The sequence below is a fragment of the Helicoverpa zea genome, chromosome 11, assembly GCF_022581195.2.
Source record: "Helicoverpa zea isolate HzStark_Cry1AcR chromosome 11, ilHelZeax1.1, whole genome shotgun sequence".
Classification (NCBI taxonomy): Eukaryota; Metazoa; Arthropoda; class Insecta; order Lepidoptera; family Noctuidae; genus Helicoverpa; species Helicoverpa zea.
The window spans coordinates 12,857,593-12,878,134 of NC_061462.1; the positions used below are offsets into that span (position 1 = coordinate 12,857,593).

The 20,542-nt window shown below is 40.7% G+C and overlaps 1 protein-coding gene and 1 non-coding gene across 5 annotated transcripts; both read right to left on the bottom strand.

Annotated features, from left to right (window-relative positions):
- Positions 1–14,091: 14,091 nt before the first annotated feature.
- On the bottom strand, positions 14,092–19,628 carry LOC124634222 (RNA-binding protein squid). Of its 4 annotated transcripts, none has more exons than XM_047169667.1 (8): positions 19,392–19,628; positions 18,326–18,366; positions 17,784–18,058; positions 17,457–17,588; positions 17,108–17,372; positions 15,771–15,833; positions 14,897–15,013; positions 14,092–14,734 (listed from the first exon to the last, which is right to left on the bottom strand). In XM_047169667.1, exons 1-7 carry the CDS (start codon positions 19,514–19,516, stop codon positions 14,937–14,939), a joined length of 978 nt encoding a protein of 325 aa, XP_047025623.1. In that variant the 5' UTR covers positions 19,517–19,628; the 3' UTR covers positions 14,092–14,734; positions 14,897–14,936. The 4 variants fall into 4 exon arrangements, with proteins under 4 accessions (XP_047025623.1, XP_047025622.1, XP_047025625.1 ...); XM_047169666.1 differs by having other exon boundaries at positions 14,897–15,025; XM_047169669.1 differs by lacking the exon at positions 15,771–15,833 and having other exon boundaries at positions 19,392–19,627.
- Positions 18,131–18,203, bottom strand: LOC124634795. Its single transcript, XR_006984929.1, has one exon. It is a non-coding gene; the product is annotated as a small nucleolar RNA snR61/Z1/Z11 (small nucleolar RNA).
- Positions 19,629–20,542: the final 914 nt, after the last annotated feature.

The following is a 20,542-nucleotide window of genomic DNA, read 5'->3' on the forward strand; positions in this document are numbered from 1 at the left end:
TAGGAATTGCATCTGAACAATGAACTTTGCAATGAAATTAGTAGCATTAACTTGAAATAAAATCAGCGAAATCAATTCGCACAAAATCAGTCGCAATCATCAGACAGATACAATTATCATGCGTGCATTAATTAGAGTTTGATGAAGTACCTTCGCCTGGGTCATCGACCTCTAAATCAACAGTAACTAAATCTAATTCAGTTGGAATCTCAGCTTGGGGCATCCTTACATCGTGGGCATACTTCTAGGTTCTATTACCAGTTAAAGATTTCAAAACATAGCGATCGTCTTTAAGTAACTCAAAAACTTTAAATGGCCTTTTAAATTTAGGGTCAAATTTAACTGGATTGCGCTCTTCATTTTTTATTAAAACTAGGTCACCAACTTATCAACGAGACAGATGCCTTTCAAGTTTAAAAATGTCGTAAAACAAATAACGTCAACATAAAGCAAAAATGGATCGGTCTCACCGGGTTTCCATTCAACGTGCGTGACGATGCGCACATCGCTATGGCCAGCAGTACAGCAAGGCTTTCGGACGTGAAGCCACGGAGATGCACGAGCACCAACGCTCCGACCTCACGATGACACGTTGGGCTCCTAGCAGCTGACATGCTCCATTCAACGTCGTAATTTTCTCGCCGAATTGCACAATAACCACCGTCATTGAAAAAAAAAGACAAATTCGGTTAATTTTGTAACATACCTTCAATAACTAGCTTGACATTTAACAATGGCAACGATACCATTACCATAAACGTGGTTACCATACTTGTACCTTCGTTGAAATTCTTAATTCAAATTATCGACGTTCCATTTTTTTTTTTTTATCAGTGGGTAGAAATTTATTTTCACGTGGCGAATTCGAAACGCGTGTGGGCATTCGGATTGCATCCCACTTCTGATGTCGGAAGGCGCCATGAGGATGGCTGGCACTATCGTCCGACATCAGTTAGGGTAATCGAGCAAAGAGATAACTCAAACAGAACTCAAAACTTAGAAACGTTTATTCAAATTAGTCAGAACAAAAGACAACCCCCAAAACGCCCGCCCTTCGCCACTTCCTATGTGTTTTGGCTTGGGGAGAAGAAGTGGCGGAACAAACTCCCCAGCAACACATGTCTGTCTGTCAGGTTATAGTTCGGCCATTCAAAGAATGCGTTCCTGACACGTCGCGATTGAACTGACGACGTAACTTTGCAATGGCGTTGCAGTTACGATAAAAATATTTTTGCTGGTTGTTTACCGTTTTAACAATTGAGGAGCATTAAAACAACATTATTATATCAATAATCAATGAATGTAGTTACGTCGTCAGTTCAATCGCGACGTGTCAGGAACGCATTCTCTGAATGGCCGAACTATAGAAGAACCTTTACATTTGAATCTACAACGGTACTACAACGCTAGGCAATAACACTAGGTACACTAGACGTGACGTAGGGTAGTAACGCCACGAACACTCAATGAAGACTCGACCAAGACTGAACTAAGACTGAGCTCCGCGGACGCCGCGCTAACCGCCACGACTCCGCCAAGCGCGCCAAATTGTTGTTTCACCGAAAACGCCACCAGAGGGCGCGCTTGCGGCTCGTTCAGTGACCGTACTATTGACTATCTCCGACATACTGATGTATATGTGCTGAGCGGCATTTTATCTTAAATGAACTGTTTCGAATACAAAATGTGTGAAATAAATTACATTAGACATATTTCCTAGGAAATCTATACATTTCCTAAATAGTAATCGGAAATGTATAATTAAGATATCAAGGGGTAAGCGGGGGATAGCGGAGCGGGGGAAAGGGATTGAAGCGAAGCATGCAAGCAGGCATACAGCATGGAAGCACAATGCAACATGCAGGAAGCATGGCTTCTGTCACGGCTCCAGCGCTGCGGGGCTCCGGCGGTCCCATGCGAGCTTATCGTCGCAGATGGTTTTCACGCTCACCACCGCAGCTTCGGCTCCTCAGCAGCCTTAGCCGCGGCGGCGAGCCTTAAAACTACCTGCGCCTCAGCTCGCAGGCCGCCTCACCCCTCCGCGTCTACGCGGTTTTGAATTGCACTCTAGGAGTAGGGCAAACAAGACTACGTGGAGTCGGTTTCACAGCGATTCGTTTTCAAAATTCTGCCATCTTAAAATAGAATATCAGGAACCAATAATCATTAATAAAGTGTGTGCGTTCGCGCAGCGGAATGTTGTTGAATTTAAAGATTTTAATTATGCAGATAATTAGTGTAAGACTTTCTATAATTGTGTATGGTAAATAAAAATTTGTGTATGCAGCCATTGTGGAGAAATTCACCAAAAACTGATTCCGCTGGGCGAACGTTGTCCTGGCGGAACTTTTTTTAATCCATAGACTTTAGAAGAAAAGAGATGTGTCCAAAAATTAGTGTGTATTTGTGTATAATTATTTATGTATGAATGAAATCAGTGCATGCATAAACTTCGGAGAAATTCAAGTTTCCGCTACGCGAACGTTTGGTCATTATATAGCTAGTTTTCATATAGGTAAAGCGCTTACATAGAGAGCTGTAGATTTTTACATACGTTGTTTTGAATTTGTTTATATTTGTTTAAAAAACAGATTTAGAAAAAGTCGTAGGGTTTAAAAGATAAAAATATAAACGTAAAATACACTTATTAGGTCTTAGTTCTTAAAGTATGCACTTTGGGGTCTAGATTTTCACGTTTACACAAACCTTGTAAGTGTCTGCAACATGTTGCCAAGTATCAATGATGTTCCGTTAGTAATTAAAAAGTTATAGGATAATTTACCATGAATAGATCACTGTTTACAAAGCAGTCGAATATCACGACGTTCTAAAGGAATTGCATGGTAAAATGTATGCCAATAATTTGTTTAATCATTCAACCATTCACTTGCAAAATTTCATGTCATTAAATTCAGTAATTAAAGAAAGACAATTATAATACTGACGAAGCATCGAAAACCTACATAATCCGACCAAGTTCGGAGAGCTATAAAAAAGCGGCAGTGTTGACGACAGGAACGAAAGGTGTTACCGAACGGGAATTACCCGAAATAATTAATAATAATGATAATGGCGTCCACGGCCGATTTCGGCCACGGCGGCTGTTCTCATTTAAGGAGATCAGCCAGCTGCGCAGGGCATATTATAGTGCACGAGCATTTGCGCAGACACAGGTGCACTCCCTATTCCTTCACTCTCATAACCCGATGGGACGGCAATCCGACACGACCGGAAAGAGATCAGGCACAGGACCGACATTTACGTGCTCTGCGATGCACGGGTGAATCAATCACCAACTTCCAGACTACGGGCTGCTTTGTGAAAGTTTAAGAAAACCCACAAAGCGATTTCGGCCCGACCCGGGAATCGAACCCGAGACCTCGAGCACAGCAGCCGCGCTTGCGACCACTAGACCAACGAGGCAGTCAAAAGTATTGTAGGTTATTATTGTAGGCTCAATCTTAGAATTTGTATTATAATAGTTCAAAAGTTATATGAACACAAAGGTGGCTCCTCAATCTAAATATTTGGACTGAGGAGCCACGTTGGAACACACAAAGTATACGATGTACATTCTTGAAAATTTTGTATTGTAGTAATTGAGCGCAATGAGTACTAAAAATTTAATTCCAGTACCTTTAATATTTAAGAAGATACAATACTTTTAATGTGGCACCTTAACCCATACAATGAAAGGGTGAATTCCCATGAATCGTAAGTGGCAAATTCAAATTACACCCCATAAACATTTAGTAGTAAGTGTGTCTGAATTTGTAGTACATAAACAAAGTACAAAAACTGAGTGAATTTAGTAAAAGAACGTATTTTAAGTGGCTCCTCAATCCTGACGTTTCTGAAATGAGAAAATGCTTGAGTTACCTGAAATCGGAATGGAATAAAAAAAATAAAGACATTAACATTTAATATAAATTTCTACTAAATATACATGCACAAATGAAAATTGTATGTATCCAATATCTGATAAAAAATCATCTTTTCCATGTTCCTTAGGACGTCGCCATTAGGGGGACCATGTAATATGAATAAATATCAGGATAAATAGGTAGTTCTCCGCTTTGCCGCCAATTTTTTATTAAACCTCTGTAGGCAAACACATTTATGGCTATTCCGCCTCTTGAATGACAAAATATTATTAAATACAAAAGTATTTAATAACCTTACTTAATAAAGTATTTAATAAACTTGCTTTGTCATTCAGCATTGCTGGAGCGGTGTAATGTTCCAAATTCAAAAAACGCGACTGGTTTTTTTTGCCCTTAGGGCAGGCTAAAGTGTTACGACCATACTGCCTAGTATTTCGTAGTGGCAATGGATTTGATTTTCATTGTCCGTAAATTCGATACTTCGCATTTTTTTAAATAATGACAGCATTACATATGAAACAGATATTTGCTGCGTTGTTGTAACCGACTTTAAAAAAAGGAGCAAGTTCTCAAGTCACTTGTTATTTTCTTTGTTACTCGCTACCTCGAAGACGCCTGGACAGATATGATTTTTTTTTTCTTTCTACTCGCAGTTTTGTTCCATAGCTAACAGGTTATTCGTGATATGACTATGAAGGTTTGGATCTTACCTGATGATGGAGGCGACAGAAAATCAAGGGAACTCCGTATCGGTATATTGCAACTGCCAAGTGTTTGGGCTCATTGGCTTCGTATTGACTAGATCTTTACACCTGAATTTGTTATGAGTACCATATCAGACCTGACAATGAAGACAAAGTGCGTTTAGGGAACTCCTTAACGGTTGATAGCAGCTACCTTGTGTTAGGCCATATTTTATTTATATTGGTAAAGAGTTTCCACAACTGCCACTGAGGGTACTTAAAATACACCCTTTTGCAAAAAAAGCGGGCACCTATGTCAAATCTTGGTTTTAAGGACTTTATGTGTGTTTCAAAAGGTTTTAATGACTGGAATATCAAAAAGTTTTGCCAAGCATGCGTATCTATTCTTAATTTTAATTTTGGAGAATTGCTAAGTAAGTTGTTAAAACCTTGTTCTGGACTAATTCCTAGTAGAAACTTTGTCGGTGTTTTGAATATCAAGTTTTCCAAGTGATGTTCAGGAAACTGACACTGCACTTTTAATAACTGATTGATAAAAATTTTTGCTACATCAAAACATTTTAGAAAAATCATGCACATTTAGTAAAATTGTCAGCTGTACTAAATGAGAAAAAGATCATACAGAGGAACTCAGCACGACGATTGACGACAATATTAAAAAAATTAAACCAACTTCCAAAAACACTAAAATTAGTTTGTTTTTTTTTTGTTTTTTAGTGTTTTTGGAAGTCGGTTTAATTTTTTTGTAAAAAAGTTTTTTATTTACAGCTTTTCAGTGATACGAATAGTTGTCACTATCCATATAAGAGGAAAATTCTCATCAATACAAAGAATATAAGCCCAAATACGAGGTATTTTACATATTCAGTTGTCGAGTTCTCTCGACCTTCTCTCGTCTCCTTCATCAGGTCAGCTCCAAACCTTCACTGTTGCAAACGTCTCGTCAATACAAATAAGATAAGCCCAAATACGAGGTAGTTTACATATTCAGTTGTCGAGTTCCCTCAACCCTCTCTGGTCTCCATCATCAGGTCAGCTCCAAACCTTCACTGTTGAATAGTGCTTTCAGGCATACACCTGAGTGTCAAGTTTTTACCCTATGTATCCCTACAAATTTCGAAGGTTGCCCTCGATTTCTCAGGGTTTCCATTATCAGATCCTGACCTGATGACTATGGGACCAACTGGCAGCCATTCCGCGTCGAACAAAAAAACAATCACGTAAATCGGTCTATAAACCTCGGAGTAATCGATGTACATACATAGAAAAAAAAAAAAAAACATTCCGGCCGAATTGAGAACTTCCTCCTTTTTGGGAAGTCGGTTAATAATAAAGAATATAATGGATGATCTGAAACTATTTGCCACCACAGAACTGCAGCTGATGAAGCTACTGAAGATCACTGAAAATTTCAGTAGTTGCATCAGGATGGAGTTCGGTGTGGACAAATGTGCAGTCATGCATGTAAAGCGAGGTGGAATTGTGGAATCTGAGGGAGTACAACTCTCAGATTCTATAAACCTGAGATCACTCTCCGCAAACGATACATATAAATACTTGGGTATGGCGGAGTATGGGTATGGATACTCAAATGAACCCAAACTGAATTGGATGCCCTGGATAGGAGAGTCCGCACACTGCTGACCGCAGAACGAATGCATCACCCACGATCGTCGGTGATGAGACTGTACATCCCACGGAAATGTGGAGGCCGAGGCTTTTTAAATGCAAAGACGCTCCACAACCGTGAGGTGTGCAGTCTCAGAGAATATCTTCTCAAAAGCGACGTGGGTATGCATCGTGATATGGTAGCAGTGGACAAAGGACTCACCCCGCTATCGTTGGCAAATGAGAACTGGCGCAGACCTGTGGTACTAACTACCCATGATCGCAAGGGAGTATGGCAGAGCAAACAGCTACACGGACGCTTCTTCGGGGCTCTTCATGGCCCCGATGTAGACTTCAATGCGTCCGTAGCTTGGCTACGCTTCGGTGACCTATTTGGAGAAACCGAAGGGTTTGTATGTGCAATTATGGACGAAGTTATCCTGACGAATAACTACCGGAGGTATATTATGAAAGACGGGACGGTTGACATATGTCGGGCATGTCACCATCCGGGTGAGTCTATCAGACATATTATATCTGGTTGTTCTCGTTTGGCTAACGGTGAATATTTGCACAGGCATAACCAAGTGGCCAAGATCATCCACCAGCAGCTTGCTGCAATACAAACTTGTAGATCTTGAGGTACCGTATGCGCCCGACCCAGTTCTCGAAAAGGACCATATCACGTTGTACTGGGATCGATCTATCATCACTGACAGGACTATTGCAGCCAATAAGCCTGATATAGTGGTGATAGATCGATTAGCGCGCCGCGCGATGATAGTCGATGTCACCGTCCCGCATGACGAGAACCTAGTGAAAGCTGAGAAAGAGAAACAAATAAAATATCTTGACTTAGCGCACGAGGTTGTCGCCATGTGGGATGTCGACACGGCTGTTATTGTGCCGATTGTCATTACGGCCAATGGTCTAATAGCCAAGAGCCTCGACCAACACCTCAGGAGGCTCTCGTTGGGCGGCTGGATCAAGGGATTGATTCAGAAGGCAGTACTCCTTGATACGGCGCGTATTGTGAGGAGGTTTCTGTCTCTGGGACCCTAACCACCGGTACCTTGGACCCTGTGCCCGATATCGGTGGCCCTCTATTTTTTATATTTTTAAATGTTTTTTTATTTTTTTTTTGTAATCTAATATTTAAAAAATATAAATAATATATGTTGAAAGACAAATAAATGCACTAAGAATATAAAAAAAATTGGCGGCAAAGCTTCTTCTTCTTTCGTGTCGATGACATGTCATATATATTGAGACTACACTATGTCAGCCCAATATGCCGCCACAGCGAGAGCACGGCGGCAAAGCTGAGAACTATTTATTACATGGTCACCCTTAATGGCGACGTCCTAAGAAACATGGAAAAGATGATTTTTTATCAGATATTGAATACATTCAATTTTCATTTGTGCATGTATATTTAGTAGAAATTTATACTAAATGTTAGTGTCTTTATTTTTTTTATTCCATTCCGATTTTAGGTAACTCAAGCATTTTCTCATTTCAGAAACGTCAGGGGCCCGATTCTCCTAAGTTAATAATGTCAAAATCAAGTAGAAATCGAATCGCAATATGATCGCAATAGCAGTTTTAACCATATCGGGCATTCTGCTACTAATAAAAGACCAATCGTATTCGATTGACATTTGATTGGTGTGCGATTGGTCTGCTATTTTGGTGATTTTGGTCCATACGGTAGTTTGCTGTACAATCATTTTGCAATCGTAAATCATTTGCAGACAAAATGATTCATTATTGAATGACAGAAAAGGATAAAAACGTTTATTTCAAAGAAAAAATAGCGGAATGCCACATACGCTTCAATCGTAATCGAGTCGGGATCGGATCTCAGTCGAATCGAGTCGAACGTAAATCGTATGACGCTTAAGTAAAATTAGGAGAATCGGGGCCCAGGATTGAGGAGCCACTTAAAATACGTTTTTTTACTAAATTCACTCAGTTTTACTACTTTGTTTATGTACTATACTATACTATATTCAGACACACTTACTGCTAAATGTTTATGGGGTGTAATTTGAATTTGCCACGTGTGCGTTACCCTGGCCAGATGTTGTCGAAAATGGTCATTTTAATCTTATAGATAATTAGTTGTGCGGCTTCTGTAATTGTTGCGCACATTTTTAAATTTGTTGCGCTTATAATTTTTTAATTATTTCACAAAAACATTTCCTGCTGGAGTAACGTTACCCCAGCCAGACCTTTTTCTTTCTGATGGGAATATTTAAATAAATATTACCTACTAGCTTCTGCCCGCGACTTCGTACGCGGATCCTGTCCCTTATGCCAGCGACTACGGGGTCAGCAAAATCAAAGATCTGAATCGTCTGATATTGAATTTTAAGGGCCCGTTGACTTGAAAACAACGGAATACGCATAGCCATTAGAAATGTTCCATATATTTAATTTTTGTACTTTAACGGCAAAAGCACAGCAGACTAAACAAAACGCTGAAAACTGAACTGCAATAGACGTGACCATAGGGATAAAAGTAGTGATTCTAATTAGTCCGCATTTAAGTTGTGTGTGGCAAAAATATTACACGTATTATTATGTAAAAAAACATTAAATGTTACTGAGATGACAAAGTCGTGATGACTTAGTGGAAGTCGTGGTGGTTTAGTGGGTAGAGAACCAATCTCTCAAGTATGAGCGTGCGTCTTTGATTCCAGGTCTGGCAAGTATCTGCCAATGCAACTTTTCTAAGTTCGTATGTACTTTCTACGTATATTTTGGATACCAATGACCGTTATTTGGAGGGGATGTTAAACTGTAGGTTCCGGCTGTCATTGAACATTCTTGGCAGTCGTTATGGGTAGTCAGAAGCCAGTAAGTCTGACCAGTTTTACCGAGGGGTGTTGGGTTGAGCGGTTAACCGGGTTGTGGAGGTCAAATAGGCAGTCGCTCCTTTTAAAACACTGGTACTCAGTTGCATCGTGACTGGAAGTCGACCCTAACATAATTGGGACAAAGGCTCTTGAGATAATAACGACAATAATAATGAGATATAAGCATCGCAGGACATCTGAGGCTGATGACGGGGAGTAGCGACCCCGCGGGGCATATATACTGAGTTCTCCAGGGAGAGTATACTGTCCCCCATCTCCGGCCGGTCGGAGTGAACCATGACGGGGGTAGGTCTCACGCCTCTGGCTTGGCTTGGCCATCCAGAGTGGAGTCGCTTGAGCAGGGTTAGTAGCCCTGCTCGGAGGATAGGTGTCTCGTGGTAAGTGACCCACAGGGAGCGCGTAATCTGCGTTTAAAGTCCGCCGAGGTATCCTCACACTTCAGCCGCTCATGTCCCTGTTGCCCTTTTGTTGCTATTCAGTGACAGATTCCCGGGGGCCCAGTAAGTGAGCTGGCGAGTCTCCACCTGCCATTTTTACATGTATCTAATACATTGTCATCGGCAGGTGCCAAAGTTCCCGTAGTTTCCCCATTCCTAGTTCATTAGCATCCCATCACAATAGCCCAAGTAGTATTCATCCACAGTTAGCAATGGTATAGCACAGATTGTCTTTTTTTTTAACGACGTTCACCGGGGATTGTCCTTGGGTTCATTTCTATAGTGTATAAAGGGATAATTGTCGGTTTTGTGTCACCATTTCATTAAAGTTGTCTCAAAAGGGCTTCAGCGTGTTGGCTTTGGCCTCACGTTTGCCTCCCAAAAATTCGGAACTCTGTAGTCCCGAGGTCTGGAAGAGACATACAAAATAATAATGAGATCTACAACATGTAACGTAATTAACGCACACCCTCAAACACCCTAATTAGAATATGATGTTATAATCATAATACATACACTGAATTTTTAATTTAACATGTATATGCATTGTTATTTACTAAATTAGTTATACTAATTCTTGGAGAACTTTTTGGTCATACTACTACGCACGCAAATATCGCGCCGCGCGCCGCTTGACTCGACACAACATAACGAAACTACGGAAAAAGCCGACAATACACGAAGTCTTATTACTTTGAGTTACGGTCTATTTGAATTTGTTTTGACTGTACAGGGTTAATATGACAATAATTTCCGTAGTTTTAATTATTTTTGGGATAAAAAATTACCTGTATTATAAATGATATAAATCCATTCAGTAAACGATTCTGAACAAACTAATTTCAGGATGTGCGTTAATTAAGTTACATGTTGTATATAACGCAAAAAATTCGGAGAGTGGGGGCTCGTGACGCCACGTCCAGGTATGTAAAATTTGTACTAAGCAGTGACTTAAAACAAAATTCAAGCGTGTTATATCTTCGTTATTATTTATTTGTGAGAAGGAGAAAAGAAAAAATACGTGTCCATTATTTTAGGGTTATCTAAAAGACGGACTAATTACTTTTTTTGATTCACCATACCTATTTCATAACATTCATTTCTATACATTTCAAGTGTAGTATTGCTCTTGAAGTTCCACATCAGGTGTTCCAGATCTTCGATGTTTATACGTCAAAATAGAGAGTGCTTATCAGATTGAACCACTGTTGCTAAAACGTCATATCTTTATAAGCTATAGTCTAGCTGGGCTCCTGGGTTTCCACATCAGGTGTTTTACATCTTCAATTTTTATAAGTCAACAGAGAGTGCTTATCAGATTGAACAACTTTTGCTAAAACGTCATACCTCTATATGCTATAGTCTAGCTGGGCCCCTGGAGTTCCACATCAGGTGTTTTAGATCTTCAATTTGTATAAGTCAATAGAAAGTGCTTAACAAATTGAACAACTTTTGCTAAAACGGCATACCTGTATATGGTACAGAGAAGCTGGGCTCTTGGGGTTCCACATCAGGTGTTCCAGATCTTCAAATTTATTATCTCAGCTGAAAATGCTCATCACATGAAACAATTTTTGCCATGACACCATTTTTGTATCTCTTATAGTTTTGATGGTCTGTTGGTGTTCTGCATCAGGTCTTCAAGTTTCGAAGATAAATTATAGCCTATATGTTGACCAGGCTTAATAATGACACAACACAGAAACACAACAAAGAAAAAATCATTGAAATCCGTTCAGTAGTTCGGAAGATTAGCGTGTACAAACAAACAGACATACAGACATACAGACAGAATTTTTTTTTGGATTTGTGCTCCATTACTGTTTCTAAACCCCACCCAATTATTATTTTTTTAATATATTCAATGTACAGACACAGTTTTTTTACAGATTTATTATATGTATAGATAAAATTAGTTGTAAATGTTGTGCCATATTTTGTATTTGTTCTTTCTTCGGTTGCGAAGTTATTCGAGATTTTGCTGGGGTAACGTTTTCGGTTTTGCTAGATCTTTGAAATGGTTAAGCGGATTCTTATCAAATTTTGTACATGACTTCCTAGGAATTAGTTTAAATTTGTTCGGCAATAATAAAACCAAAATAATGCATATCTTATGCTCCTGCTCCACCTGCGTCTTAACGCGTAAAATTTTGGCGTCACAGACAATAAATAATATACAATGTTTTTTTCAGTTAACACTAAACTTACGTATGTCTTATTTAACAGTGTATATTTAACAGTGTACGCGTCTGTACCTAAATTGTAAGGTGTATTATACTAAACATTTCAAAAGATGGTATAATGTTCTGCGTTTTCGCTTTTTCGTAACAACCTAAACTTGGTTGGGTAACGTGTTAACACACATTGAAGAGGTTAAACTTAGACACACAAAATAATTCTAAAAACTAAAGCTTTCTCATTTGACCATTCCATTATCGTGCTCGTGCTGTATGCAGTTACCCCTTAAACAAAGTATCTACACTCGTCCCTGCATGCGTGCAATGAGATGGCATTAATGTAGCCAACATCACTAAGCGCGCTAAACTACGCACTAAAACCCTTTGATGTGTCCAAAAAACCGACACCCGAGTTATCGCTTAACGTTTAATGCTATTAATAATGCCATTTGTATAATGGTACGTTCACACGCGCGCGTTCAAATCGACATTCAACGGGCACAGTCACGTTCACGAGCGTGTAAACGGTACGCCCGAGCCCGTGAACGCGCCCGTGCCCGTGAATGCCGCGAACCGGGCGAGTGTCGGTTTTTTGGCAAAGTTCAAAGGATGAATGTGCGGGCGCCCGGCGACTGTTTACACGCGCGCGGGCAGTCAGTCTCTCCTGCGCTTTCGTGACGATTAAACGTTCTAAGAAAGTCGCTACGATCGGAGATTACAACATGGCGGAATTGTTAACGTCGTTCATCATTTTGATTCTTTTTCCAATAAAAATAAGTTAAGCCAAAGGCTATGACAGCAACAACACCAAGATCCTCGCTGCTCGCCATTCTTGCACTGACTGACACGACGGCGCGCGTGTGAACAGCTTGAATGTCCGCTTGCCCGCGACGGGCTGCACGCCGCGCTGCCCGCCAGGCAGCCCGCCGGGCTGCGCGGCGCGCGTCTGAACGTAGCATTAAATGCCATTAACCTTTTGAACGCCAATGTCGGCTATAGCCGACATGAGCAAGCGTGCCCTGTGCGCCAACGACGGCTATACTCGACAAAAAACAGGTCGCAGAAAAATACAAAATAAACCTATTAAATCATTACTTTTATGTATTTTTTAGTAGATATTTAATTAAGATTTTCGGGCTTGGCGTACAGGGCATAGGAATACCGATATGGCGTGGCGGTGAAAAGGTTAAAACGTTGGCCACATCTGCGTAACGCCAAAATTTTACGCGTTAAGACGCAGGTGGAGCAGGAGCATCAGAAAGAAAAAGGTCTGGCTGGGGTAACGTTACTCCAGCAGGAAATGTTTTTGTGAAATAATTAAAAAACTATAAGCGCAACAAATTTAAAAATGTGCGCAACAATTACAGAAGCCGCACAACTAATTATCTATAAGATTAAAATGACCATTTTCGACAACATCTGGCCAGGGTAACGCACACATTTGCCACTTACGATTCAAGGGAATTCACACTTTCATTGTATGGGTTAAGGTGCCACATTAAAAGGATTGTTTCTTCTTAAATATTAAAGGCACTGGAATTAAATTTTTAGTTTTCATTGCGCTCAATTACTACTAAATCATACAAAATTTTCAAGAATGTAAATCGTATACTTTGTGTGTTCCAACGTGGCTTCTCAGTCCAAATATTTAGATTGAGGAGCCACCTTTGTGTTCATATAACTTTTGAACCATTATACTACAAATCCCAAGATTGAGCCTACAATACTTTTTAACTTACTACTAAATAAGTACAAAATTTCGTTAAGATACAAAAAGTGGCTCCTCAATCCTGATGGACATTTTTAAAATTCAAGTACCTACCTAGGTATACCTTCCTATTTTGGCTTAGGCTTCATTTGGAATATACCTATTCAAAACACATATACAGAATAACAGCCGTATAAGCCATAGCTGTTTAGGAGTCCCTCGTGGAGACAGCGACGCTAGCAGCAACTCCCTGCACTGGATCCTTCCGTTGAAATCTAGATGCTTATCCAAAGAAATACTGGGAGACAGACTTGCCATTGAATAAATTAAAAAATAACTCTTGTAACTCCAATTATTGGCATGTTTATTATTTAAATTGCTGGCAGGTTTTCAGTAGAATCAGTAACATTTCAGTTTCAACATTTAATTAATGTGTGTGCAAAATATTTCTACTTTCCAGTAAGTATACAGAGGAAAACCTAAGTAGATAACACGTTAAACTGCTTGTAGGTATGTAGCTAATTATAAAACAATAGAAAATCAACTGTCTCGCGTATATCTGTGCTCCGAAATACAACGGGTTAAGGACTACTGTGTAGGTAATGTTAATTATACTAATTTGTACATGTGCTGCCCACATACGAATGCGCACAAACAGCGGATAAATTGCTCAGTGACATAAACACAGACAAAAAGTCAATATTTTATTTACACATTTGTTTTATTCTGACATACACAACTTGGTATATCTCCAGTTTGTTCATGACCGATTACTTAGTCTAAAAATTTAATTTCATCCCTAATCAATGGAAGAAACATCTAATTTGTATAAAATACATGATTCTGATTGCTCGATCCTTTACCAAATTAGAGTACAAAACTACACATCTGCGATGAGATCCAGATCAATAACTGACAGTGACATGAGGGCTACGACACGTTCACACGACACACACACAGCTCAGACACACCACACGGCACAAGACGACTCGCCGGCGTACAGGGACACTGTTACAAATTTATAAGCTCTGTATTATAATTATTACTCATTATTTCTAGTTCAGTACGTAAGGTAGAATTTCGAGACATGTCATAATTGAATCTAATCAATCTGCAATAATACTCAGTGAATCTATAATTCATACTATATTATAATAAATTTACGCTAGAGCCGAACTAACACGGCTATATCGCAACTGACAGTATTTACCCTTAAAAAATCTTCTTAAAATGTTATCAATTACTTCCTTAAATTAATTATGTGGAATGAAATGACGTGCCCCCAGCGCGGCGAGGCGAGAAGCGCAGGGGACACTCATGACCGGTGACTTAACCTGCGGACAACAAGCTACGTTTTAAAATTGATTCTACAATTATATGACAAATCAATTATTATTGTTGGCTCAAAAATAATCAGACACTAGCAGCAAAAAGTACCCCAAATACAATATTTGTAAGTAAATAATCAGCTCTAGCGTAAGTCCAAGAATGCTCACCTCACTATTGGACTGAGATGACTATCGGCAGGTACAGTGTTTAATAGGGCTGGTGCCTCTGGTTGGCGCGGCCGCCGCCGCCGCCGCCGCCGCGCTGCTTGCCACCTTGGTACCCGGCTGTAACGTCACCTGTTTGTAACGCTAAACTCTACATAACTGGTTCTAGGTTATTTGTCAAGCTGTTGAATATGGAAAAAGATTAAGACTAAATAAATACATGCAATGGTAACACTGATTTCACAGTGCTTTATTGGGGTAATAAAGTGGAATGTGATTACATATTAGTAATACCTTATGATCTAAAAGTAGTACAAATTAATAACATCATTACAGGTACAAAATTCTAGCTCGAATGCAGACTCGTGAGGCGCCACGGTCGCACGACACCTACACGTGTCAACTCGAACGACAACGACATGGTAGCAGATGGACCACTGTATAGCCAATCCATGACTCTAAACTAAGTTAACAACTTAATGTAGATTTAATAGCGCATCTATTGCTTGTTTTTATCCCAACAGGTTTTAGTAGTAAGCAGGTTAGCGAGTTAAGTGTCATGCGAGCCACCAGCGGACGGTGACGGGCCCGCCTCACGACAAAAACGACAAACTACTGTACAGCCGCATGCGGCCGGCGGCCACGGCGGCCGGCCGCACGTGCGACCGAGCTATCGTGCTTCCTCCACGCTCTAGCCAACTATTTCAATCGCATGACACGTTTGGCCCACTGCTCGCTTATGCAAACCAGTAGAGCTTATAAAAATTGACATCCCCTATATACGCTTCGCTTCGGATGGAACAGAGACAAGAGTGCGGCGGCGGGCTTGGTGTCAGTGACCGCGCGAGTGCTAGAGCGCGGAGGCGGCGCTGAGTACCTTTGCCGCGCGGAGCCGCGCGCGCGCCGTACCCGCCCTCGTACCCTCCGTACCCGCCGTAGTCTGCCCGCAACACAAACACATTAGTCCGCCTCCACCCCGGCCGGCGCGCGGCGGACGGTGGTCGAGCAGGAGACTGGGCGACGTACACTCATTACACGCGGCCGCCGCACGCCGGGTACCTCCTAAATCGTCTCGGCGGGGGACTGTAGCACCTCTACTTACATATTCCTAGCTAAGGGCCAACTAGTCACTTCGATGTAGGGCAAGGCTTACGAGACGATTTAGGATCTACCCAGGTTTACACGCAGAATGTGTGTAGCGAGCTAGTTGTGAGGCGACACGTGCACAACCGTATCGCGCACCACTGTTCACTTGACCCTGGCTAGTACAGTGAGAGCGACTCAAGAATTCTCTTGCATGTTGGTAGTAGACTTGTAAGTATGTACTATATAGTATTTATGCAAATTTATATGCATGCGATTAGTAGTTCTATTCCAATTGGTGTAAAGTATGAAGCGTGTGGTGAGTCAGAAGGGGCAGGGAGTGGACTAGGGTTACATATGGAAACACATTGAGAATTTTTGTAACAGTGCTTTATTCAAAAGCTTCATCATATCTTTATCACTTTCACAATGTCTCTCCATATTTACCCCATTTCCCAAATGTAGCATGTGGCGAGAGCGTCGAAAGGTAAAATGATTACCAAAAAAAAGGAGAGAAACTCGAGCAACATTGCTACATATGTCAAAAGTGGTATTACAAACGAACGCTTATAAACATAAGGCAGGTAACATACATATGTACAGAATATAGTTTATACCCGTTGAAACAATGATAAAGAGCGATAGCCGAATGGGCAACTGCACTACGATCTACGCACGAGAGTACGCGAAGCGCTCCTCGTGGAAATAAACAAAATATGCAACTTAATAATGATTTTAGCAAAGTTATATGAGATGATTAATCCTAGTTTTTCAAAATTTAGACAGAGCTGCGATTATATTCAGATTATACACTGTCGCCTCGACAACATTCACTACACATTATCTCGATAGAACATTAAATATATAGAAAAATAAATATTTTCCTACACACTAAATTAAATACCTAAGCTTCGCGTGATGTCGATCTCCTCGTAAAATAAACGTTCACTATAATGTAAATAGGCATATCTCGAGGACGGAGTCGCGCCTCGCTCGCAACGCTAACCTAGCGCCTTACTCTACTACGTTTCACATCGTATCCTAGGATCAGGTAACATCAGTCGAGGTAATGTGTCGGTGAGCGGGCTAGCGGGGGCTCGCCACTATACTAGTACTGCTTGCCGCGTTTACCGTAATTGGGGTATCCGGAGTAATCGTAACCGCCGTAGCCCCCGTAGCCGTCGTATCCGTAGCCGCCGTAGCCGTATCCGTCGTAGCCGCCGCCGTAGCCTCCCTGTCCGTAGCCATAGCCGCCGTAGCCGCCGTTGCCCCAGGCGCCCTGGCCGCCGTAGCCGCCGCGGCCGCGGCCGCCGCGCAGCCCCCGGCCGCCGCGGCCGCCGCGGGCGCCCATGCCGCCGGGCCCGTCGGGCTTCGGCGTCGCGCGCTTCACGTCCACCTGCACACCACACACCGTTATAGCATTGCTATGCTCCACTCCCGCTACACACGCTGGCTACTGCGGTCACCGCTCATGACTCACCTCTTTGCCGGCGATCGTCTGCTTAGGTGTCTTGAGCAGTTCATTGACCACTTGCTCAGACTCGAATGTGATGAAACAGAATCCTTTCCTTTGGTTCTTGGTCTTGTCAAATGGCATCTCAACCTCGATAATCTGCAAAAGAAAAGAACATAAGTAAGTCCTGCAATTGATCAAAATTTTTTCAAATAATTGTTTTAAATCATCAGTGGCCCGGATTCCTCTTCAGCAAATGTCAAGAAATGTTATCTCACCAAAACCGGATTTGTCATCATAAAAACCTGGTTATACATAAAGGCTCAAAGAGAAACAAAGAATCAAGTCACTTACAGTTCCAAAATTACTGAAGAAGTTTTTGATTTCATCATCAGATATTTCACTGCTGAGGCCTCCAACAAATATCTTGCCATGTCTGGCCTTAGCCTTTTTAGGATCCACTTTCTTGTTGTTGATAGTGTGCTCGCCAGCAGCCATCACTTTATCAATGGAATCTGGTGCCTTGAACACAATGAAGGCAAATCCCCTGGATCGCCCAGTGTTTGGATCAGTCTTGACATTGATACTTTCGATCTCTCCATATGCACTGAAGTGTTCACGTAATTCCTCTGTGAATGAGAAAGTTGTAATTAAAAACACTGCATAGCATCATCAATAGTTCTTATGTTAAAATTAAGAAAATCTCAGAAATGTGGGTATAAGCTTTCTTCAATATTTAGTCAGAAGCAGAACTGAATTAAGTCATCATTTTAAAAGTTGGCATGTCTGGCCACCTGAACTGACATGATCAGTGTGAGTCAGAGAGTGATAAGGCTGTGCCTATTAATAATGCCTCGCATGTACTACAGAACAGGAAAAATAGTAATGACACTTACTGTCTGTGGTCTCCCAGCTCAGGCCTCCAACAAAAAGTTTTCTGTGGACATTACAATGTAAATGATTAAAACATGAAGAAATAGACCATCTAGGCTTGTCTCGATTTAGAAACTGACTTAAAAATTACATTTAATAATTAACACTATGCAGTACTTGTTTACAGTACTTTACAGCTACTATCTTTTCAAAACAAACTCCAAGCACTGCAGCAAAACAAATTGACAACCTGTAAGTTACAAAAGTAAAGTCTGGAAATTTACATTATCAATCAGGACAACGAGTATGAAACAAGATGTTACAGTCATATCGCAAGATTTGAAATTGGCAAAGGTGATCCAGGCCCAAAGTTAAGTGGCCGATACAACTAGTCAGTTTGGTCATAGCTTTACTTTAGTGTGAGCCCAGCGGATATATACCATGACGTCCTCCGGCGGCAGCTGCGGCGGCGGCGCAGGCTCACACCTGCAGAGAGACACAGCGTTAGTAGCGCCCCAAACTGACCAACGCGCCGCGCCTACAGGGCGACGACCCCTCACCGACGCACAATAGCGCTACCGATTTAAAATCTTGCAACTACCTACGTACGCTTTACCGCTAGCTTTGGAACCGCACAACACCGGCATTCACGAACCACAAGTATGCTAACAAAGAACCAAACGAAAAATCGATAACTGAACCGAGCCGGTGTCGGGTGCAAAAGAGACGCGCAAATAAGACGCCATTTTACTTCATGCGGCTCGAAGATAATCTAAATTTAATAAAATAAGCCTGGAAATGTTCTGAAATAAAAACTATGACTTCTGGGTCTTAACTTAAATCGTAGAGAATGCACTGTAAAGATGAGAATGGTAAATTTTGAAAAGATCTTAACGATTAAAATAGATTAAGCGCTATGCCGATAAGGATAATGGCAGAACGCCGCCATTGTAGCGGTCGCAGATAGCTACTGTAATAATTGCCAGAATGAATTTCCGAAAGTGTCCGGGTGATTAAAATATGATTACGCTAAGGATAAAGACATAATAAATACGAACGAAGTAATAAATATAACGTGAACCAACATACCTGTCGTCATCGCGTCCGGGCGCTTCGGCACTATTATGTTCCTGGGTGTCTCCGCCACCATTTTCTGCATTTCCATTTAGCTGATTATCAGTAACGTCTTGTGCAAAGTTGTCGTTATTGGCCATGACTTATGTTTAGGCTAAAATTAATAATAAACTTAAACCTAAGGTCCACACGCGACCTTTAACTCCGAATGCCAAATGCAGAAGAAAGAAAGGAAATGCGTGATGAGTCGGCGCGAAACAACTGTTATGTTGGTAGTACGCACAGAGACGCGGTTTTTTTTGCAAACAATTCATCCCCTCTACAAATAACAACCAATCACAAAATAGTACGCGAAGGAGGTCAATGGCGTCTATCCCGTTAGTGACAAGGATGAATAGCTAAAGAGACTAAGAGAGAAAGAGACAACATTTTAACAATTCATGAATTAATCGATAGCCAACTGCCAACATTCAGACATAACGTTTACCGCCTTTTTTATACATGCAGGCACAATACAAAATGTATACAGCATTATACAGTTTTTTTTATATAATTTTGTAAATTTTCTTAATAAAATTTTGATTTATTTCGTAACCAGCATGAACTATCAAAAAAATAATCAGCTCCACAAATTCGAAGATAAATGTATATTTTAAATTAATCTAATTTAATAGCATATATAGTTCCATGATAGGACTTGTGATATCATGATCATAATGCCAGTAACAAAACATTAACCCATACCGAACTATTATTTTCTCCTAGAAACATTAAGACCTATCTATCGATAATAGATACTTTCAGTATATTAAAACGTGTACTCGAGTTCTGTGATAAAGACCACGAAGTCCGCCATTATGAGTCACTTGTTTTTATACACATGTACAATAATTTTACCACATGGGTCATTGAAAACGAGATAGTAGGTAGTAGATGGTATTCTTAATTTATCGTGTTTTTACCACGGATCCTGTAAATTTAAATTGTTGTATTTTACTATTTATTTTAAGTTGGTTATCTATTATCTATCTATACTACTTAATAAAATAAAGATAAACTTTTGCTGCTTTTTGTGCCCAAAAGGCTCCGAAATTACGGAACCAATTAAAAAAAAATGCTAGTAAGCTAAAGCTAGACTATATCCAAGTTGCATAAGCTATATTTTG

What these genes read in the sequence shown, in the direction of transcription:
- LOC124634222 (XM_047169666.1), bottom strand. Translation starts at nt 19,516, where the DNA reads ATGGCCAATAACGACAACTTTGCACAAGACGTTACTGATAATCAGCTA. An exon ending in CTCCGGATACCCCAATTACG is followed by an intron (nt 15,834 to 17,107) that starts GTAAACGCGGCA and finishes TGTTGCGGGCAG; the next exon opens with ACTACGGCGGGTACGGAGGG. An exon ending in CGCGGCTCCGCGCGGCAAAG is followed by an intron (nt 15,026 to 15,770) that starts GTACTCAGCGCC and finishes CGTTACAAACAG; the next exon opens with GTGACGTTACAGCCGGGTAC.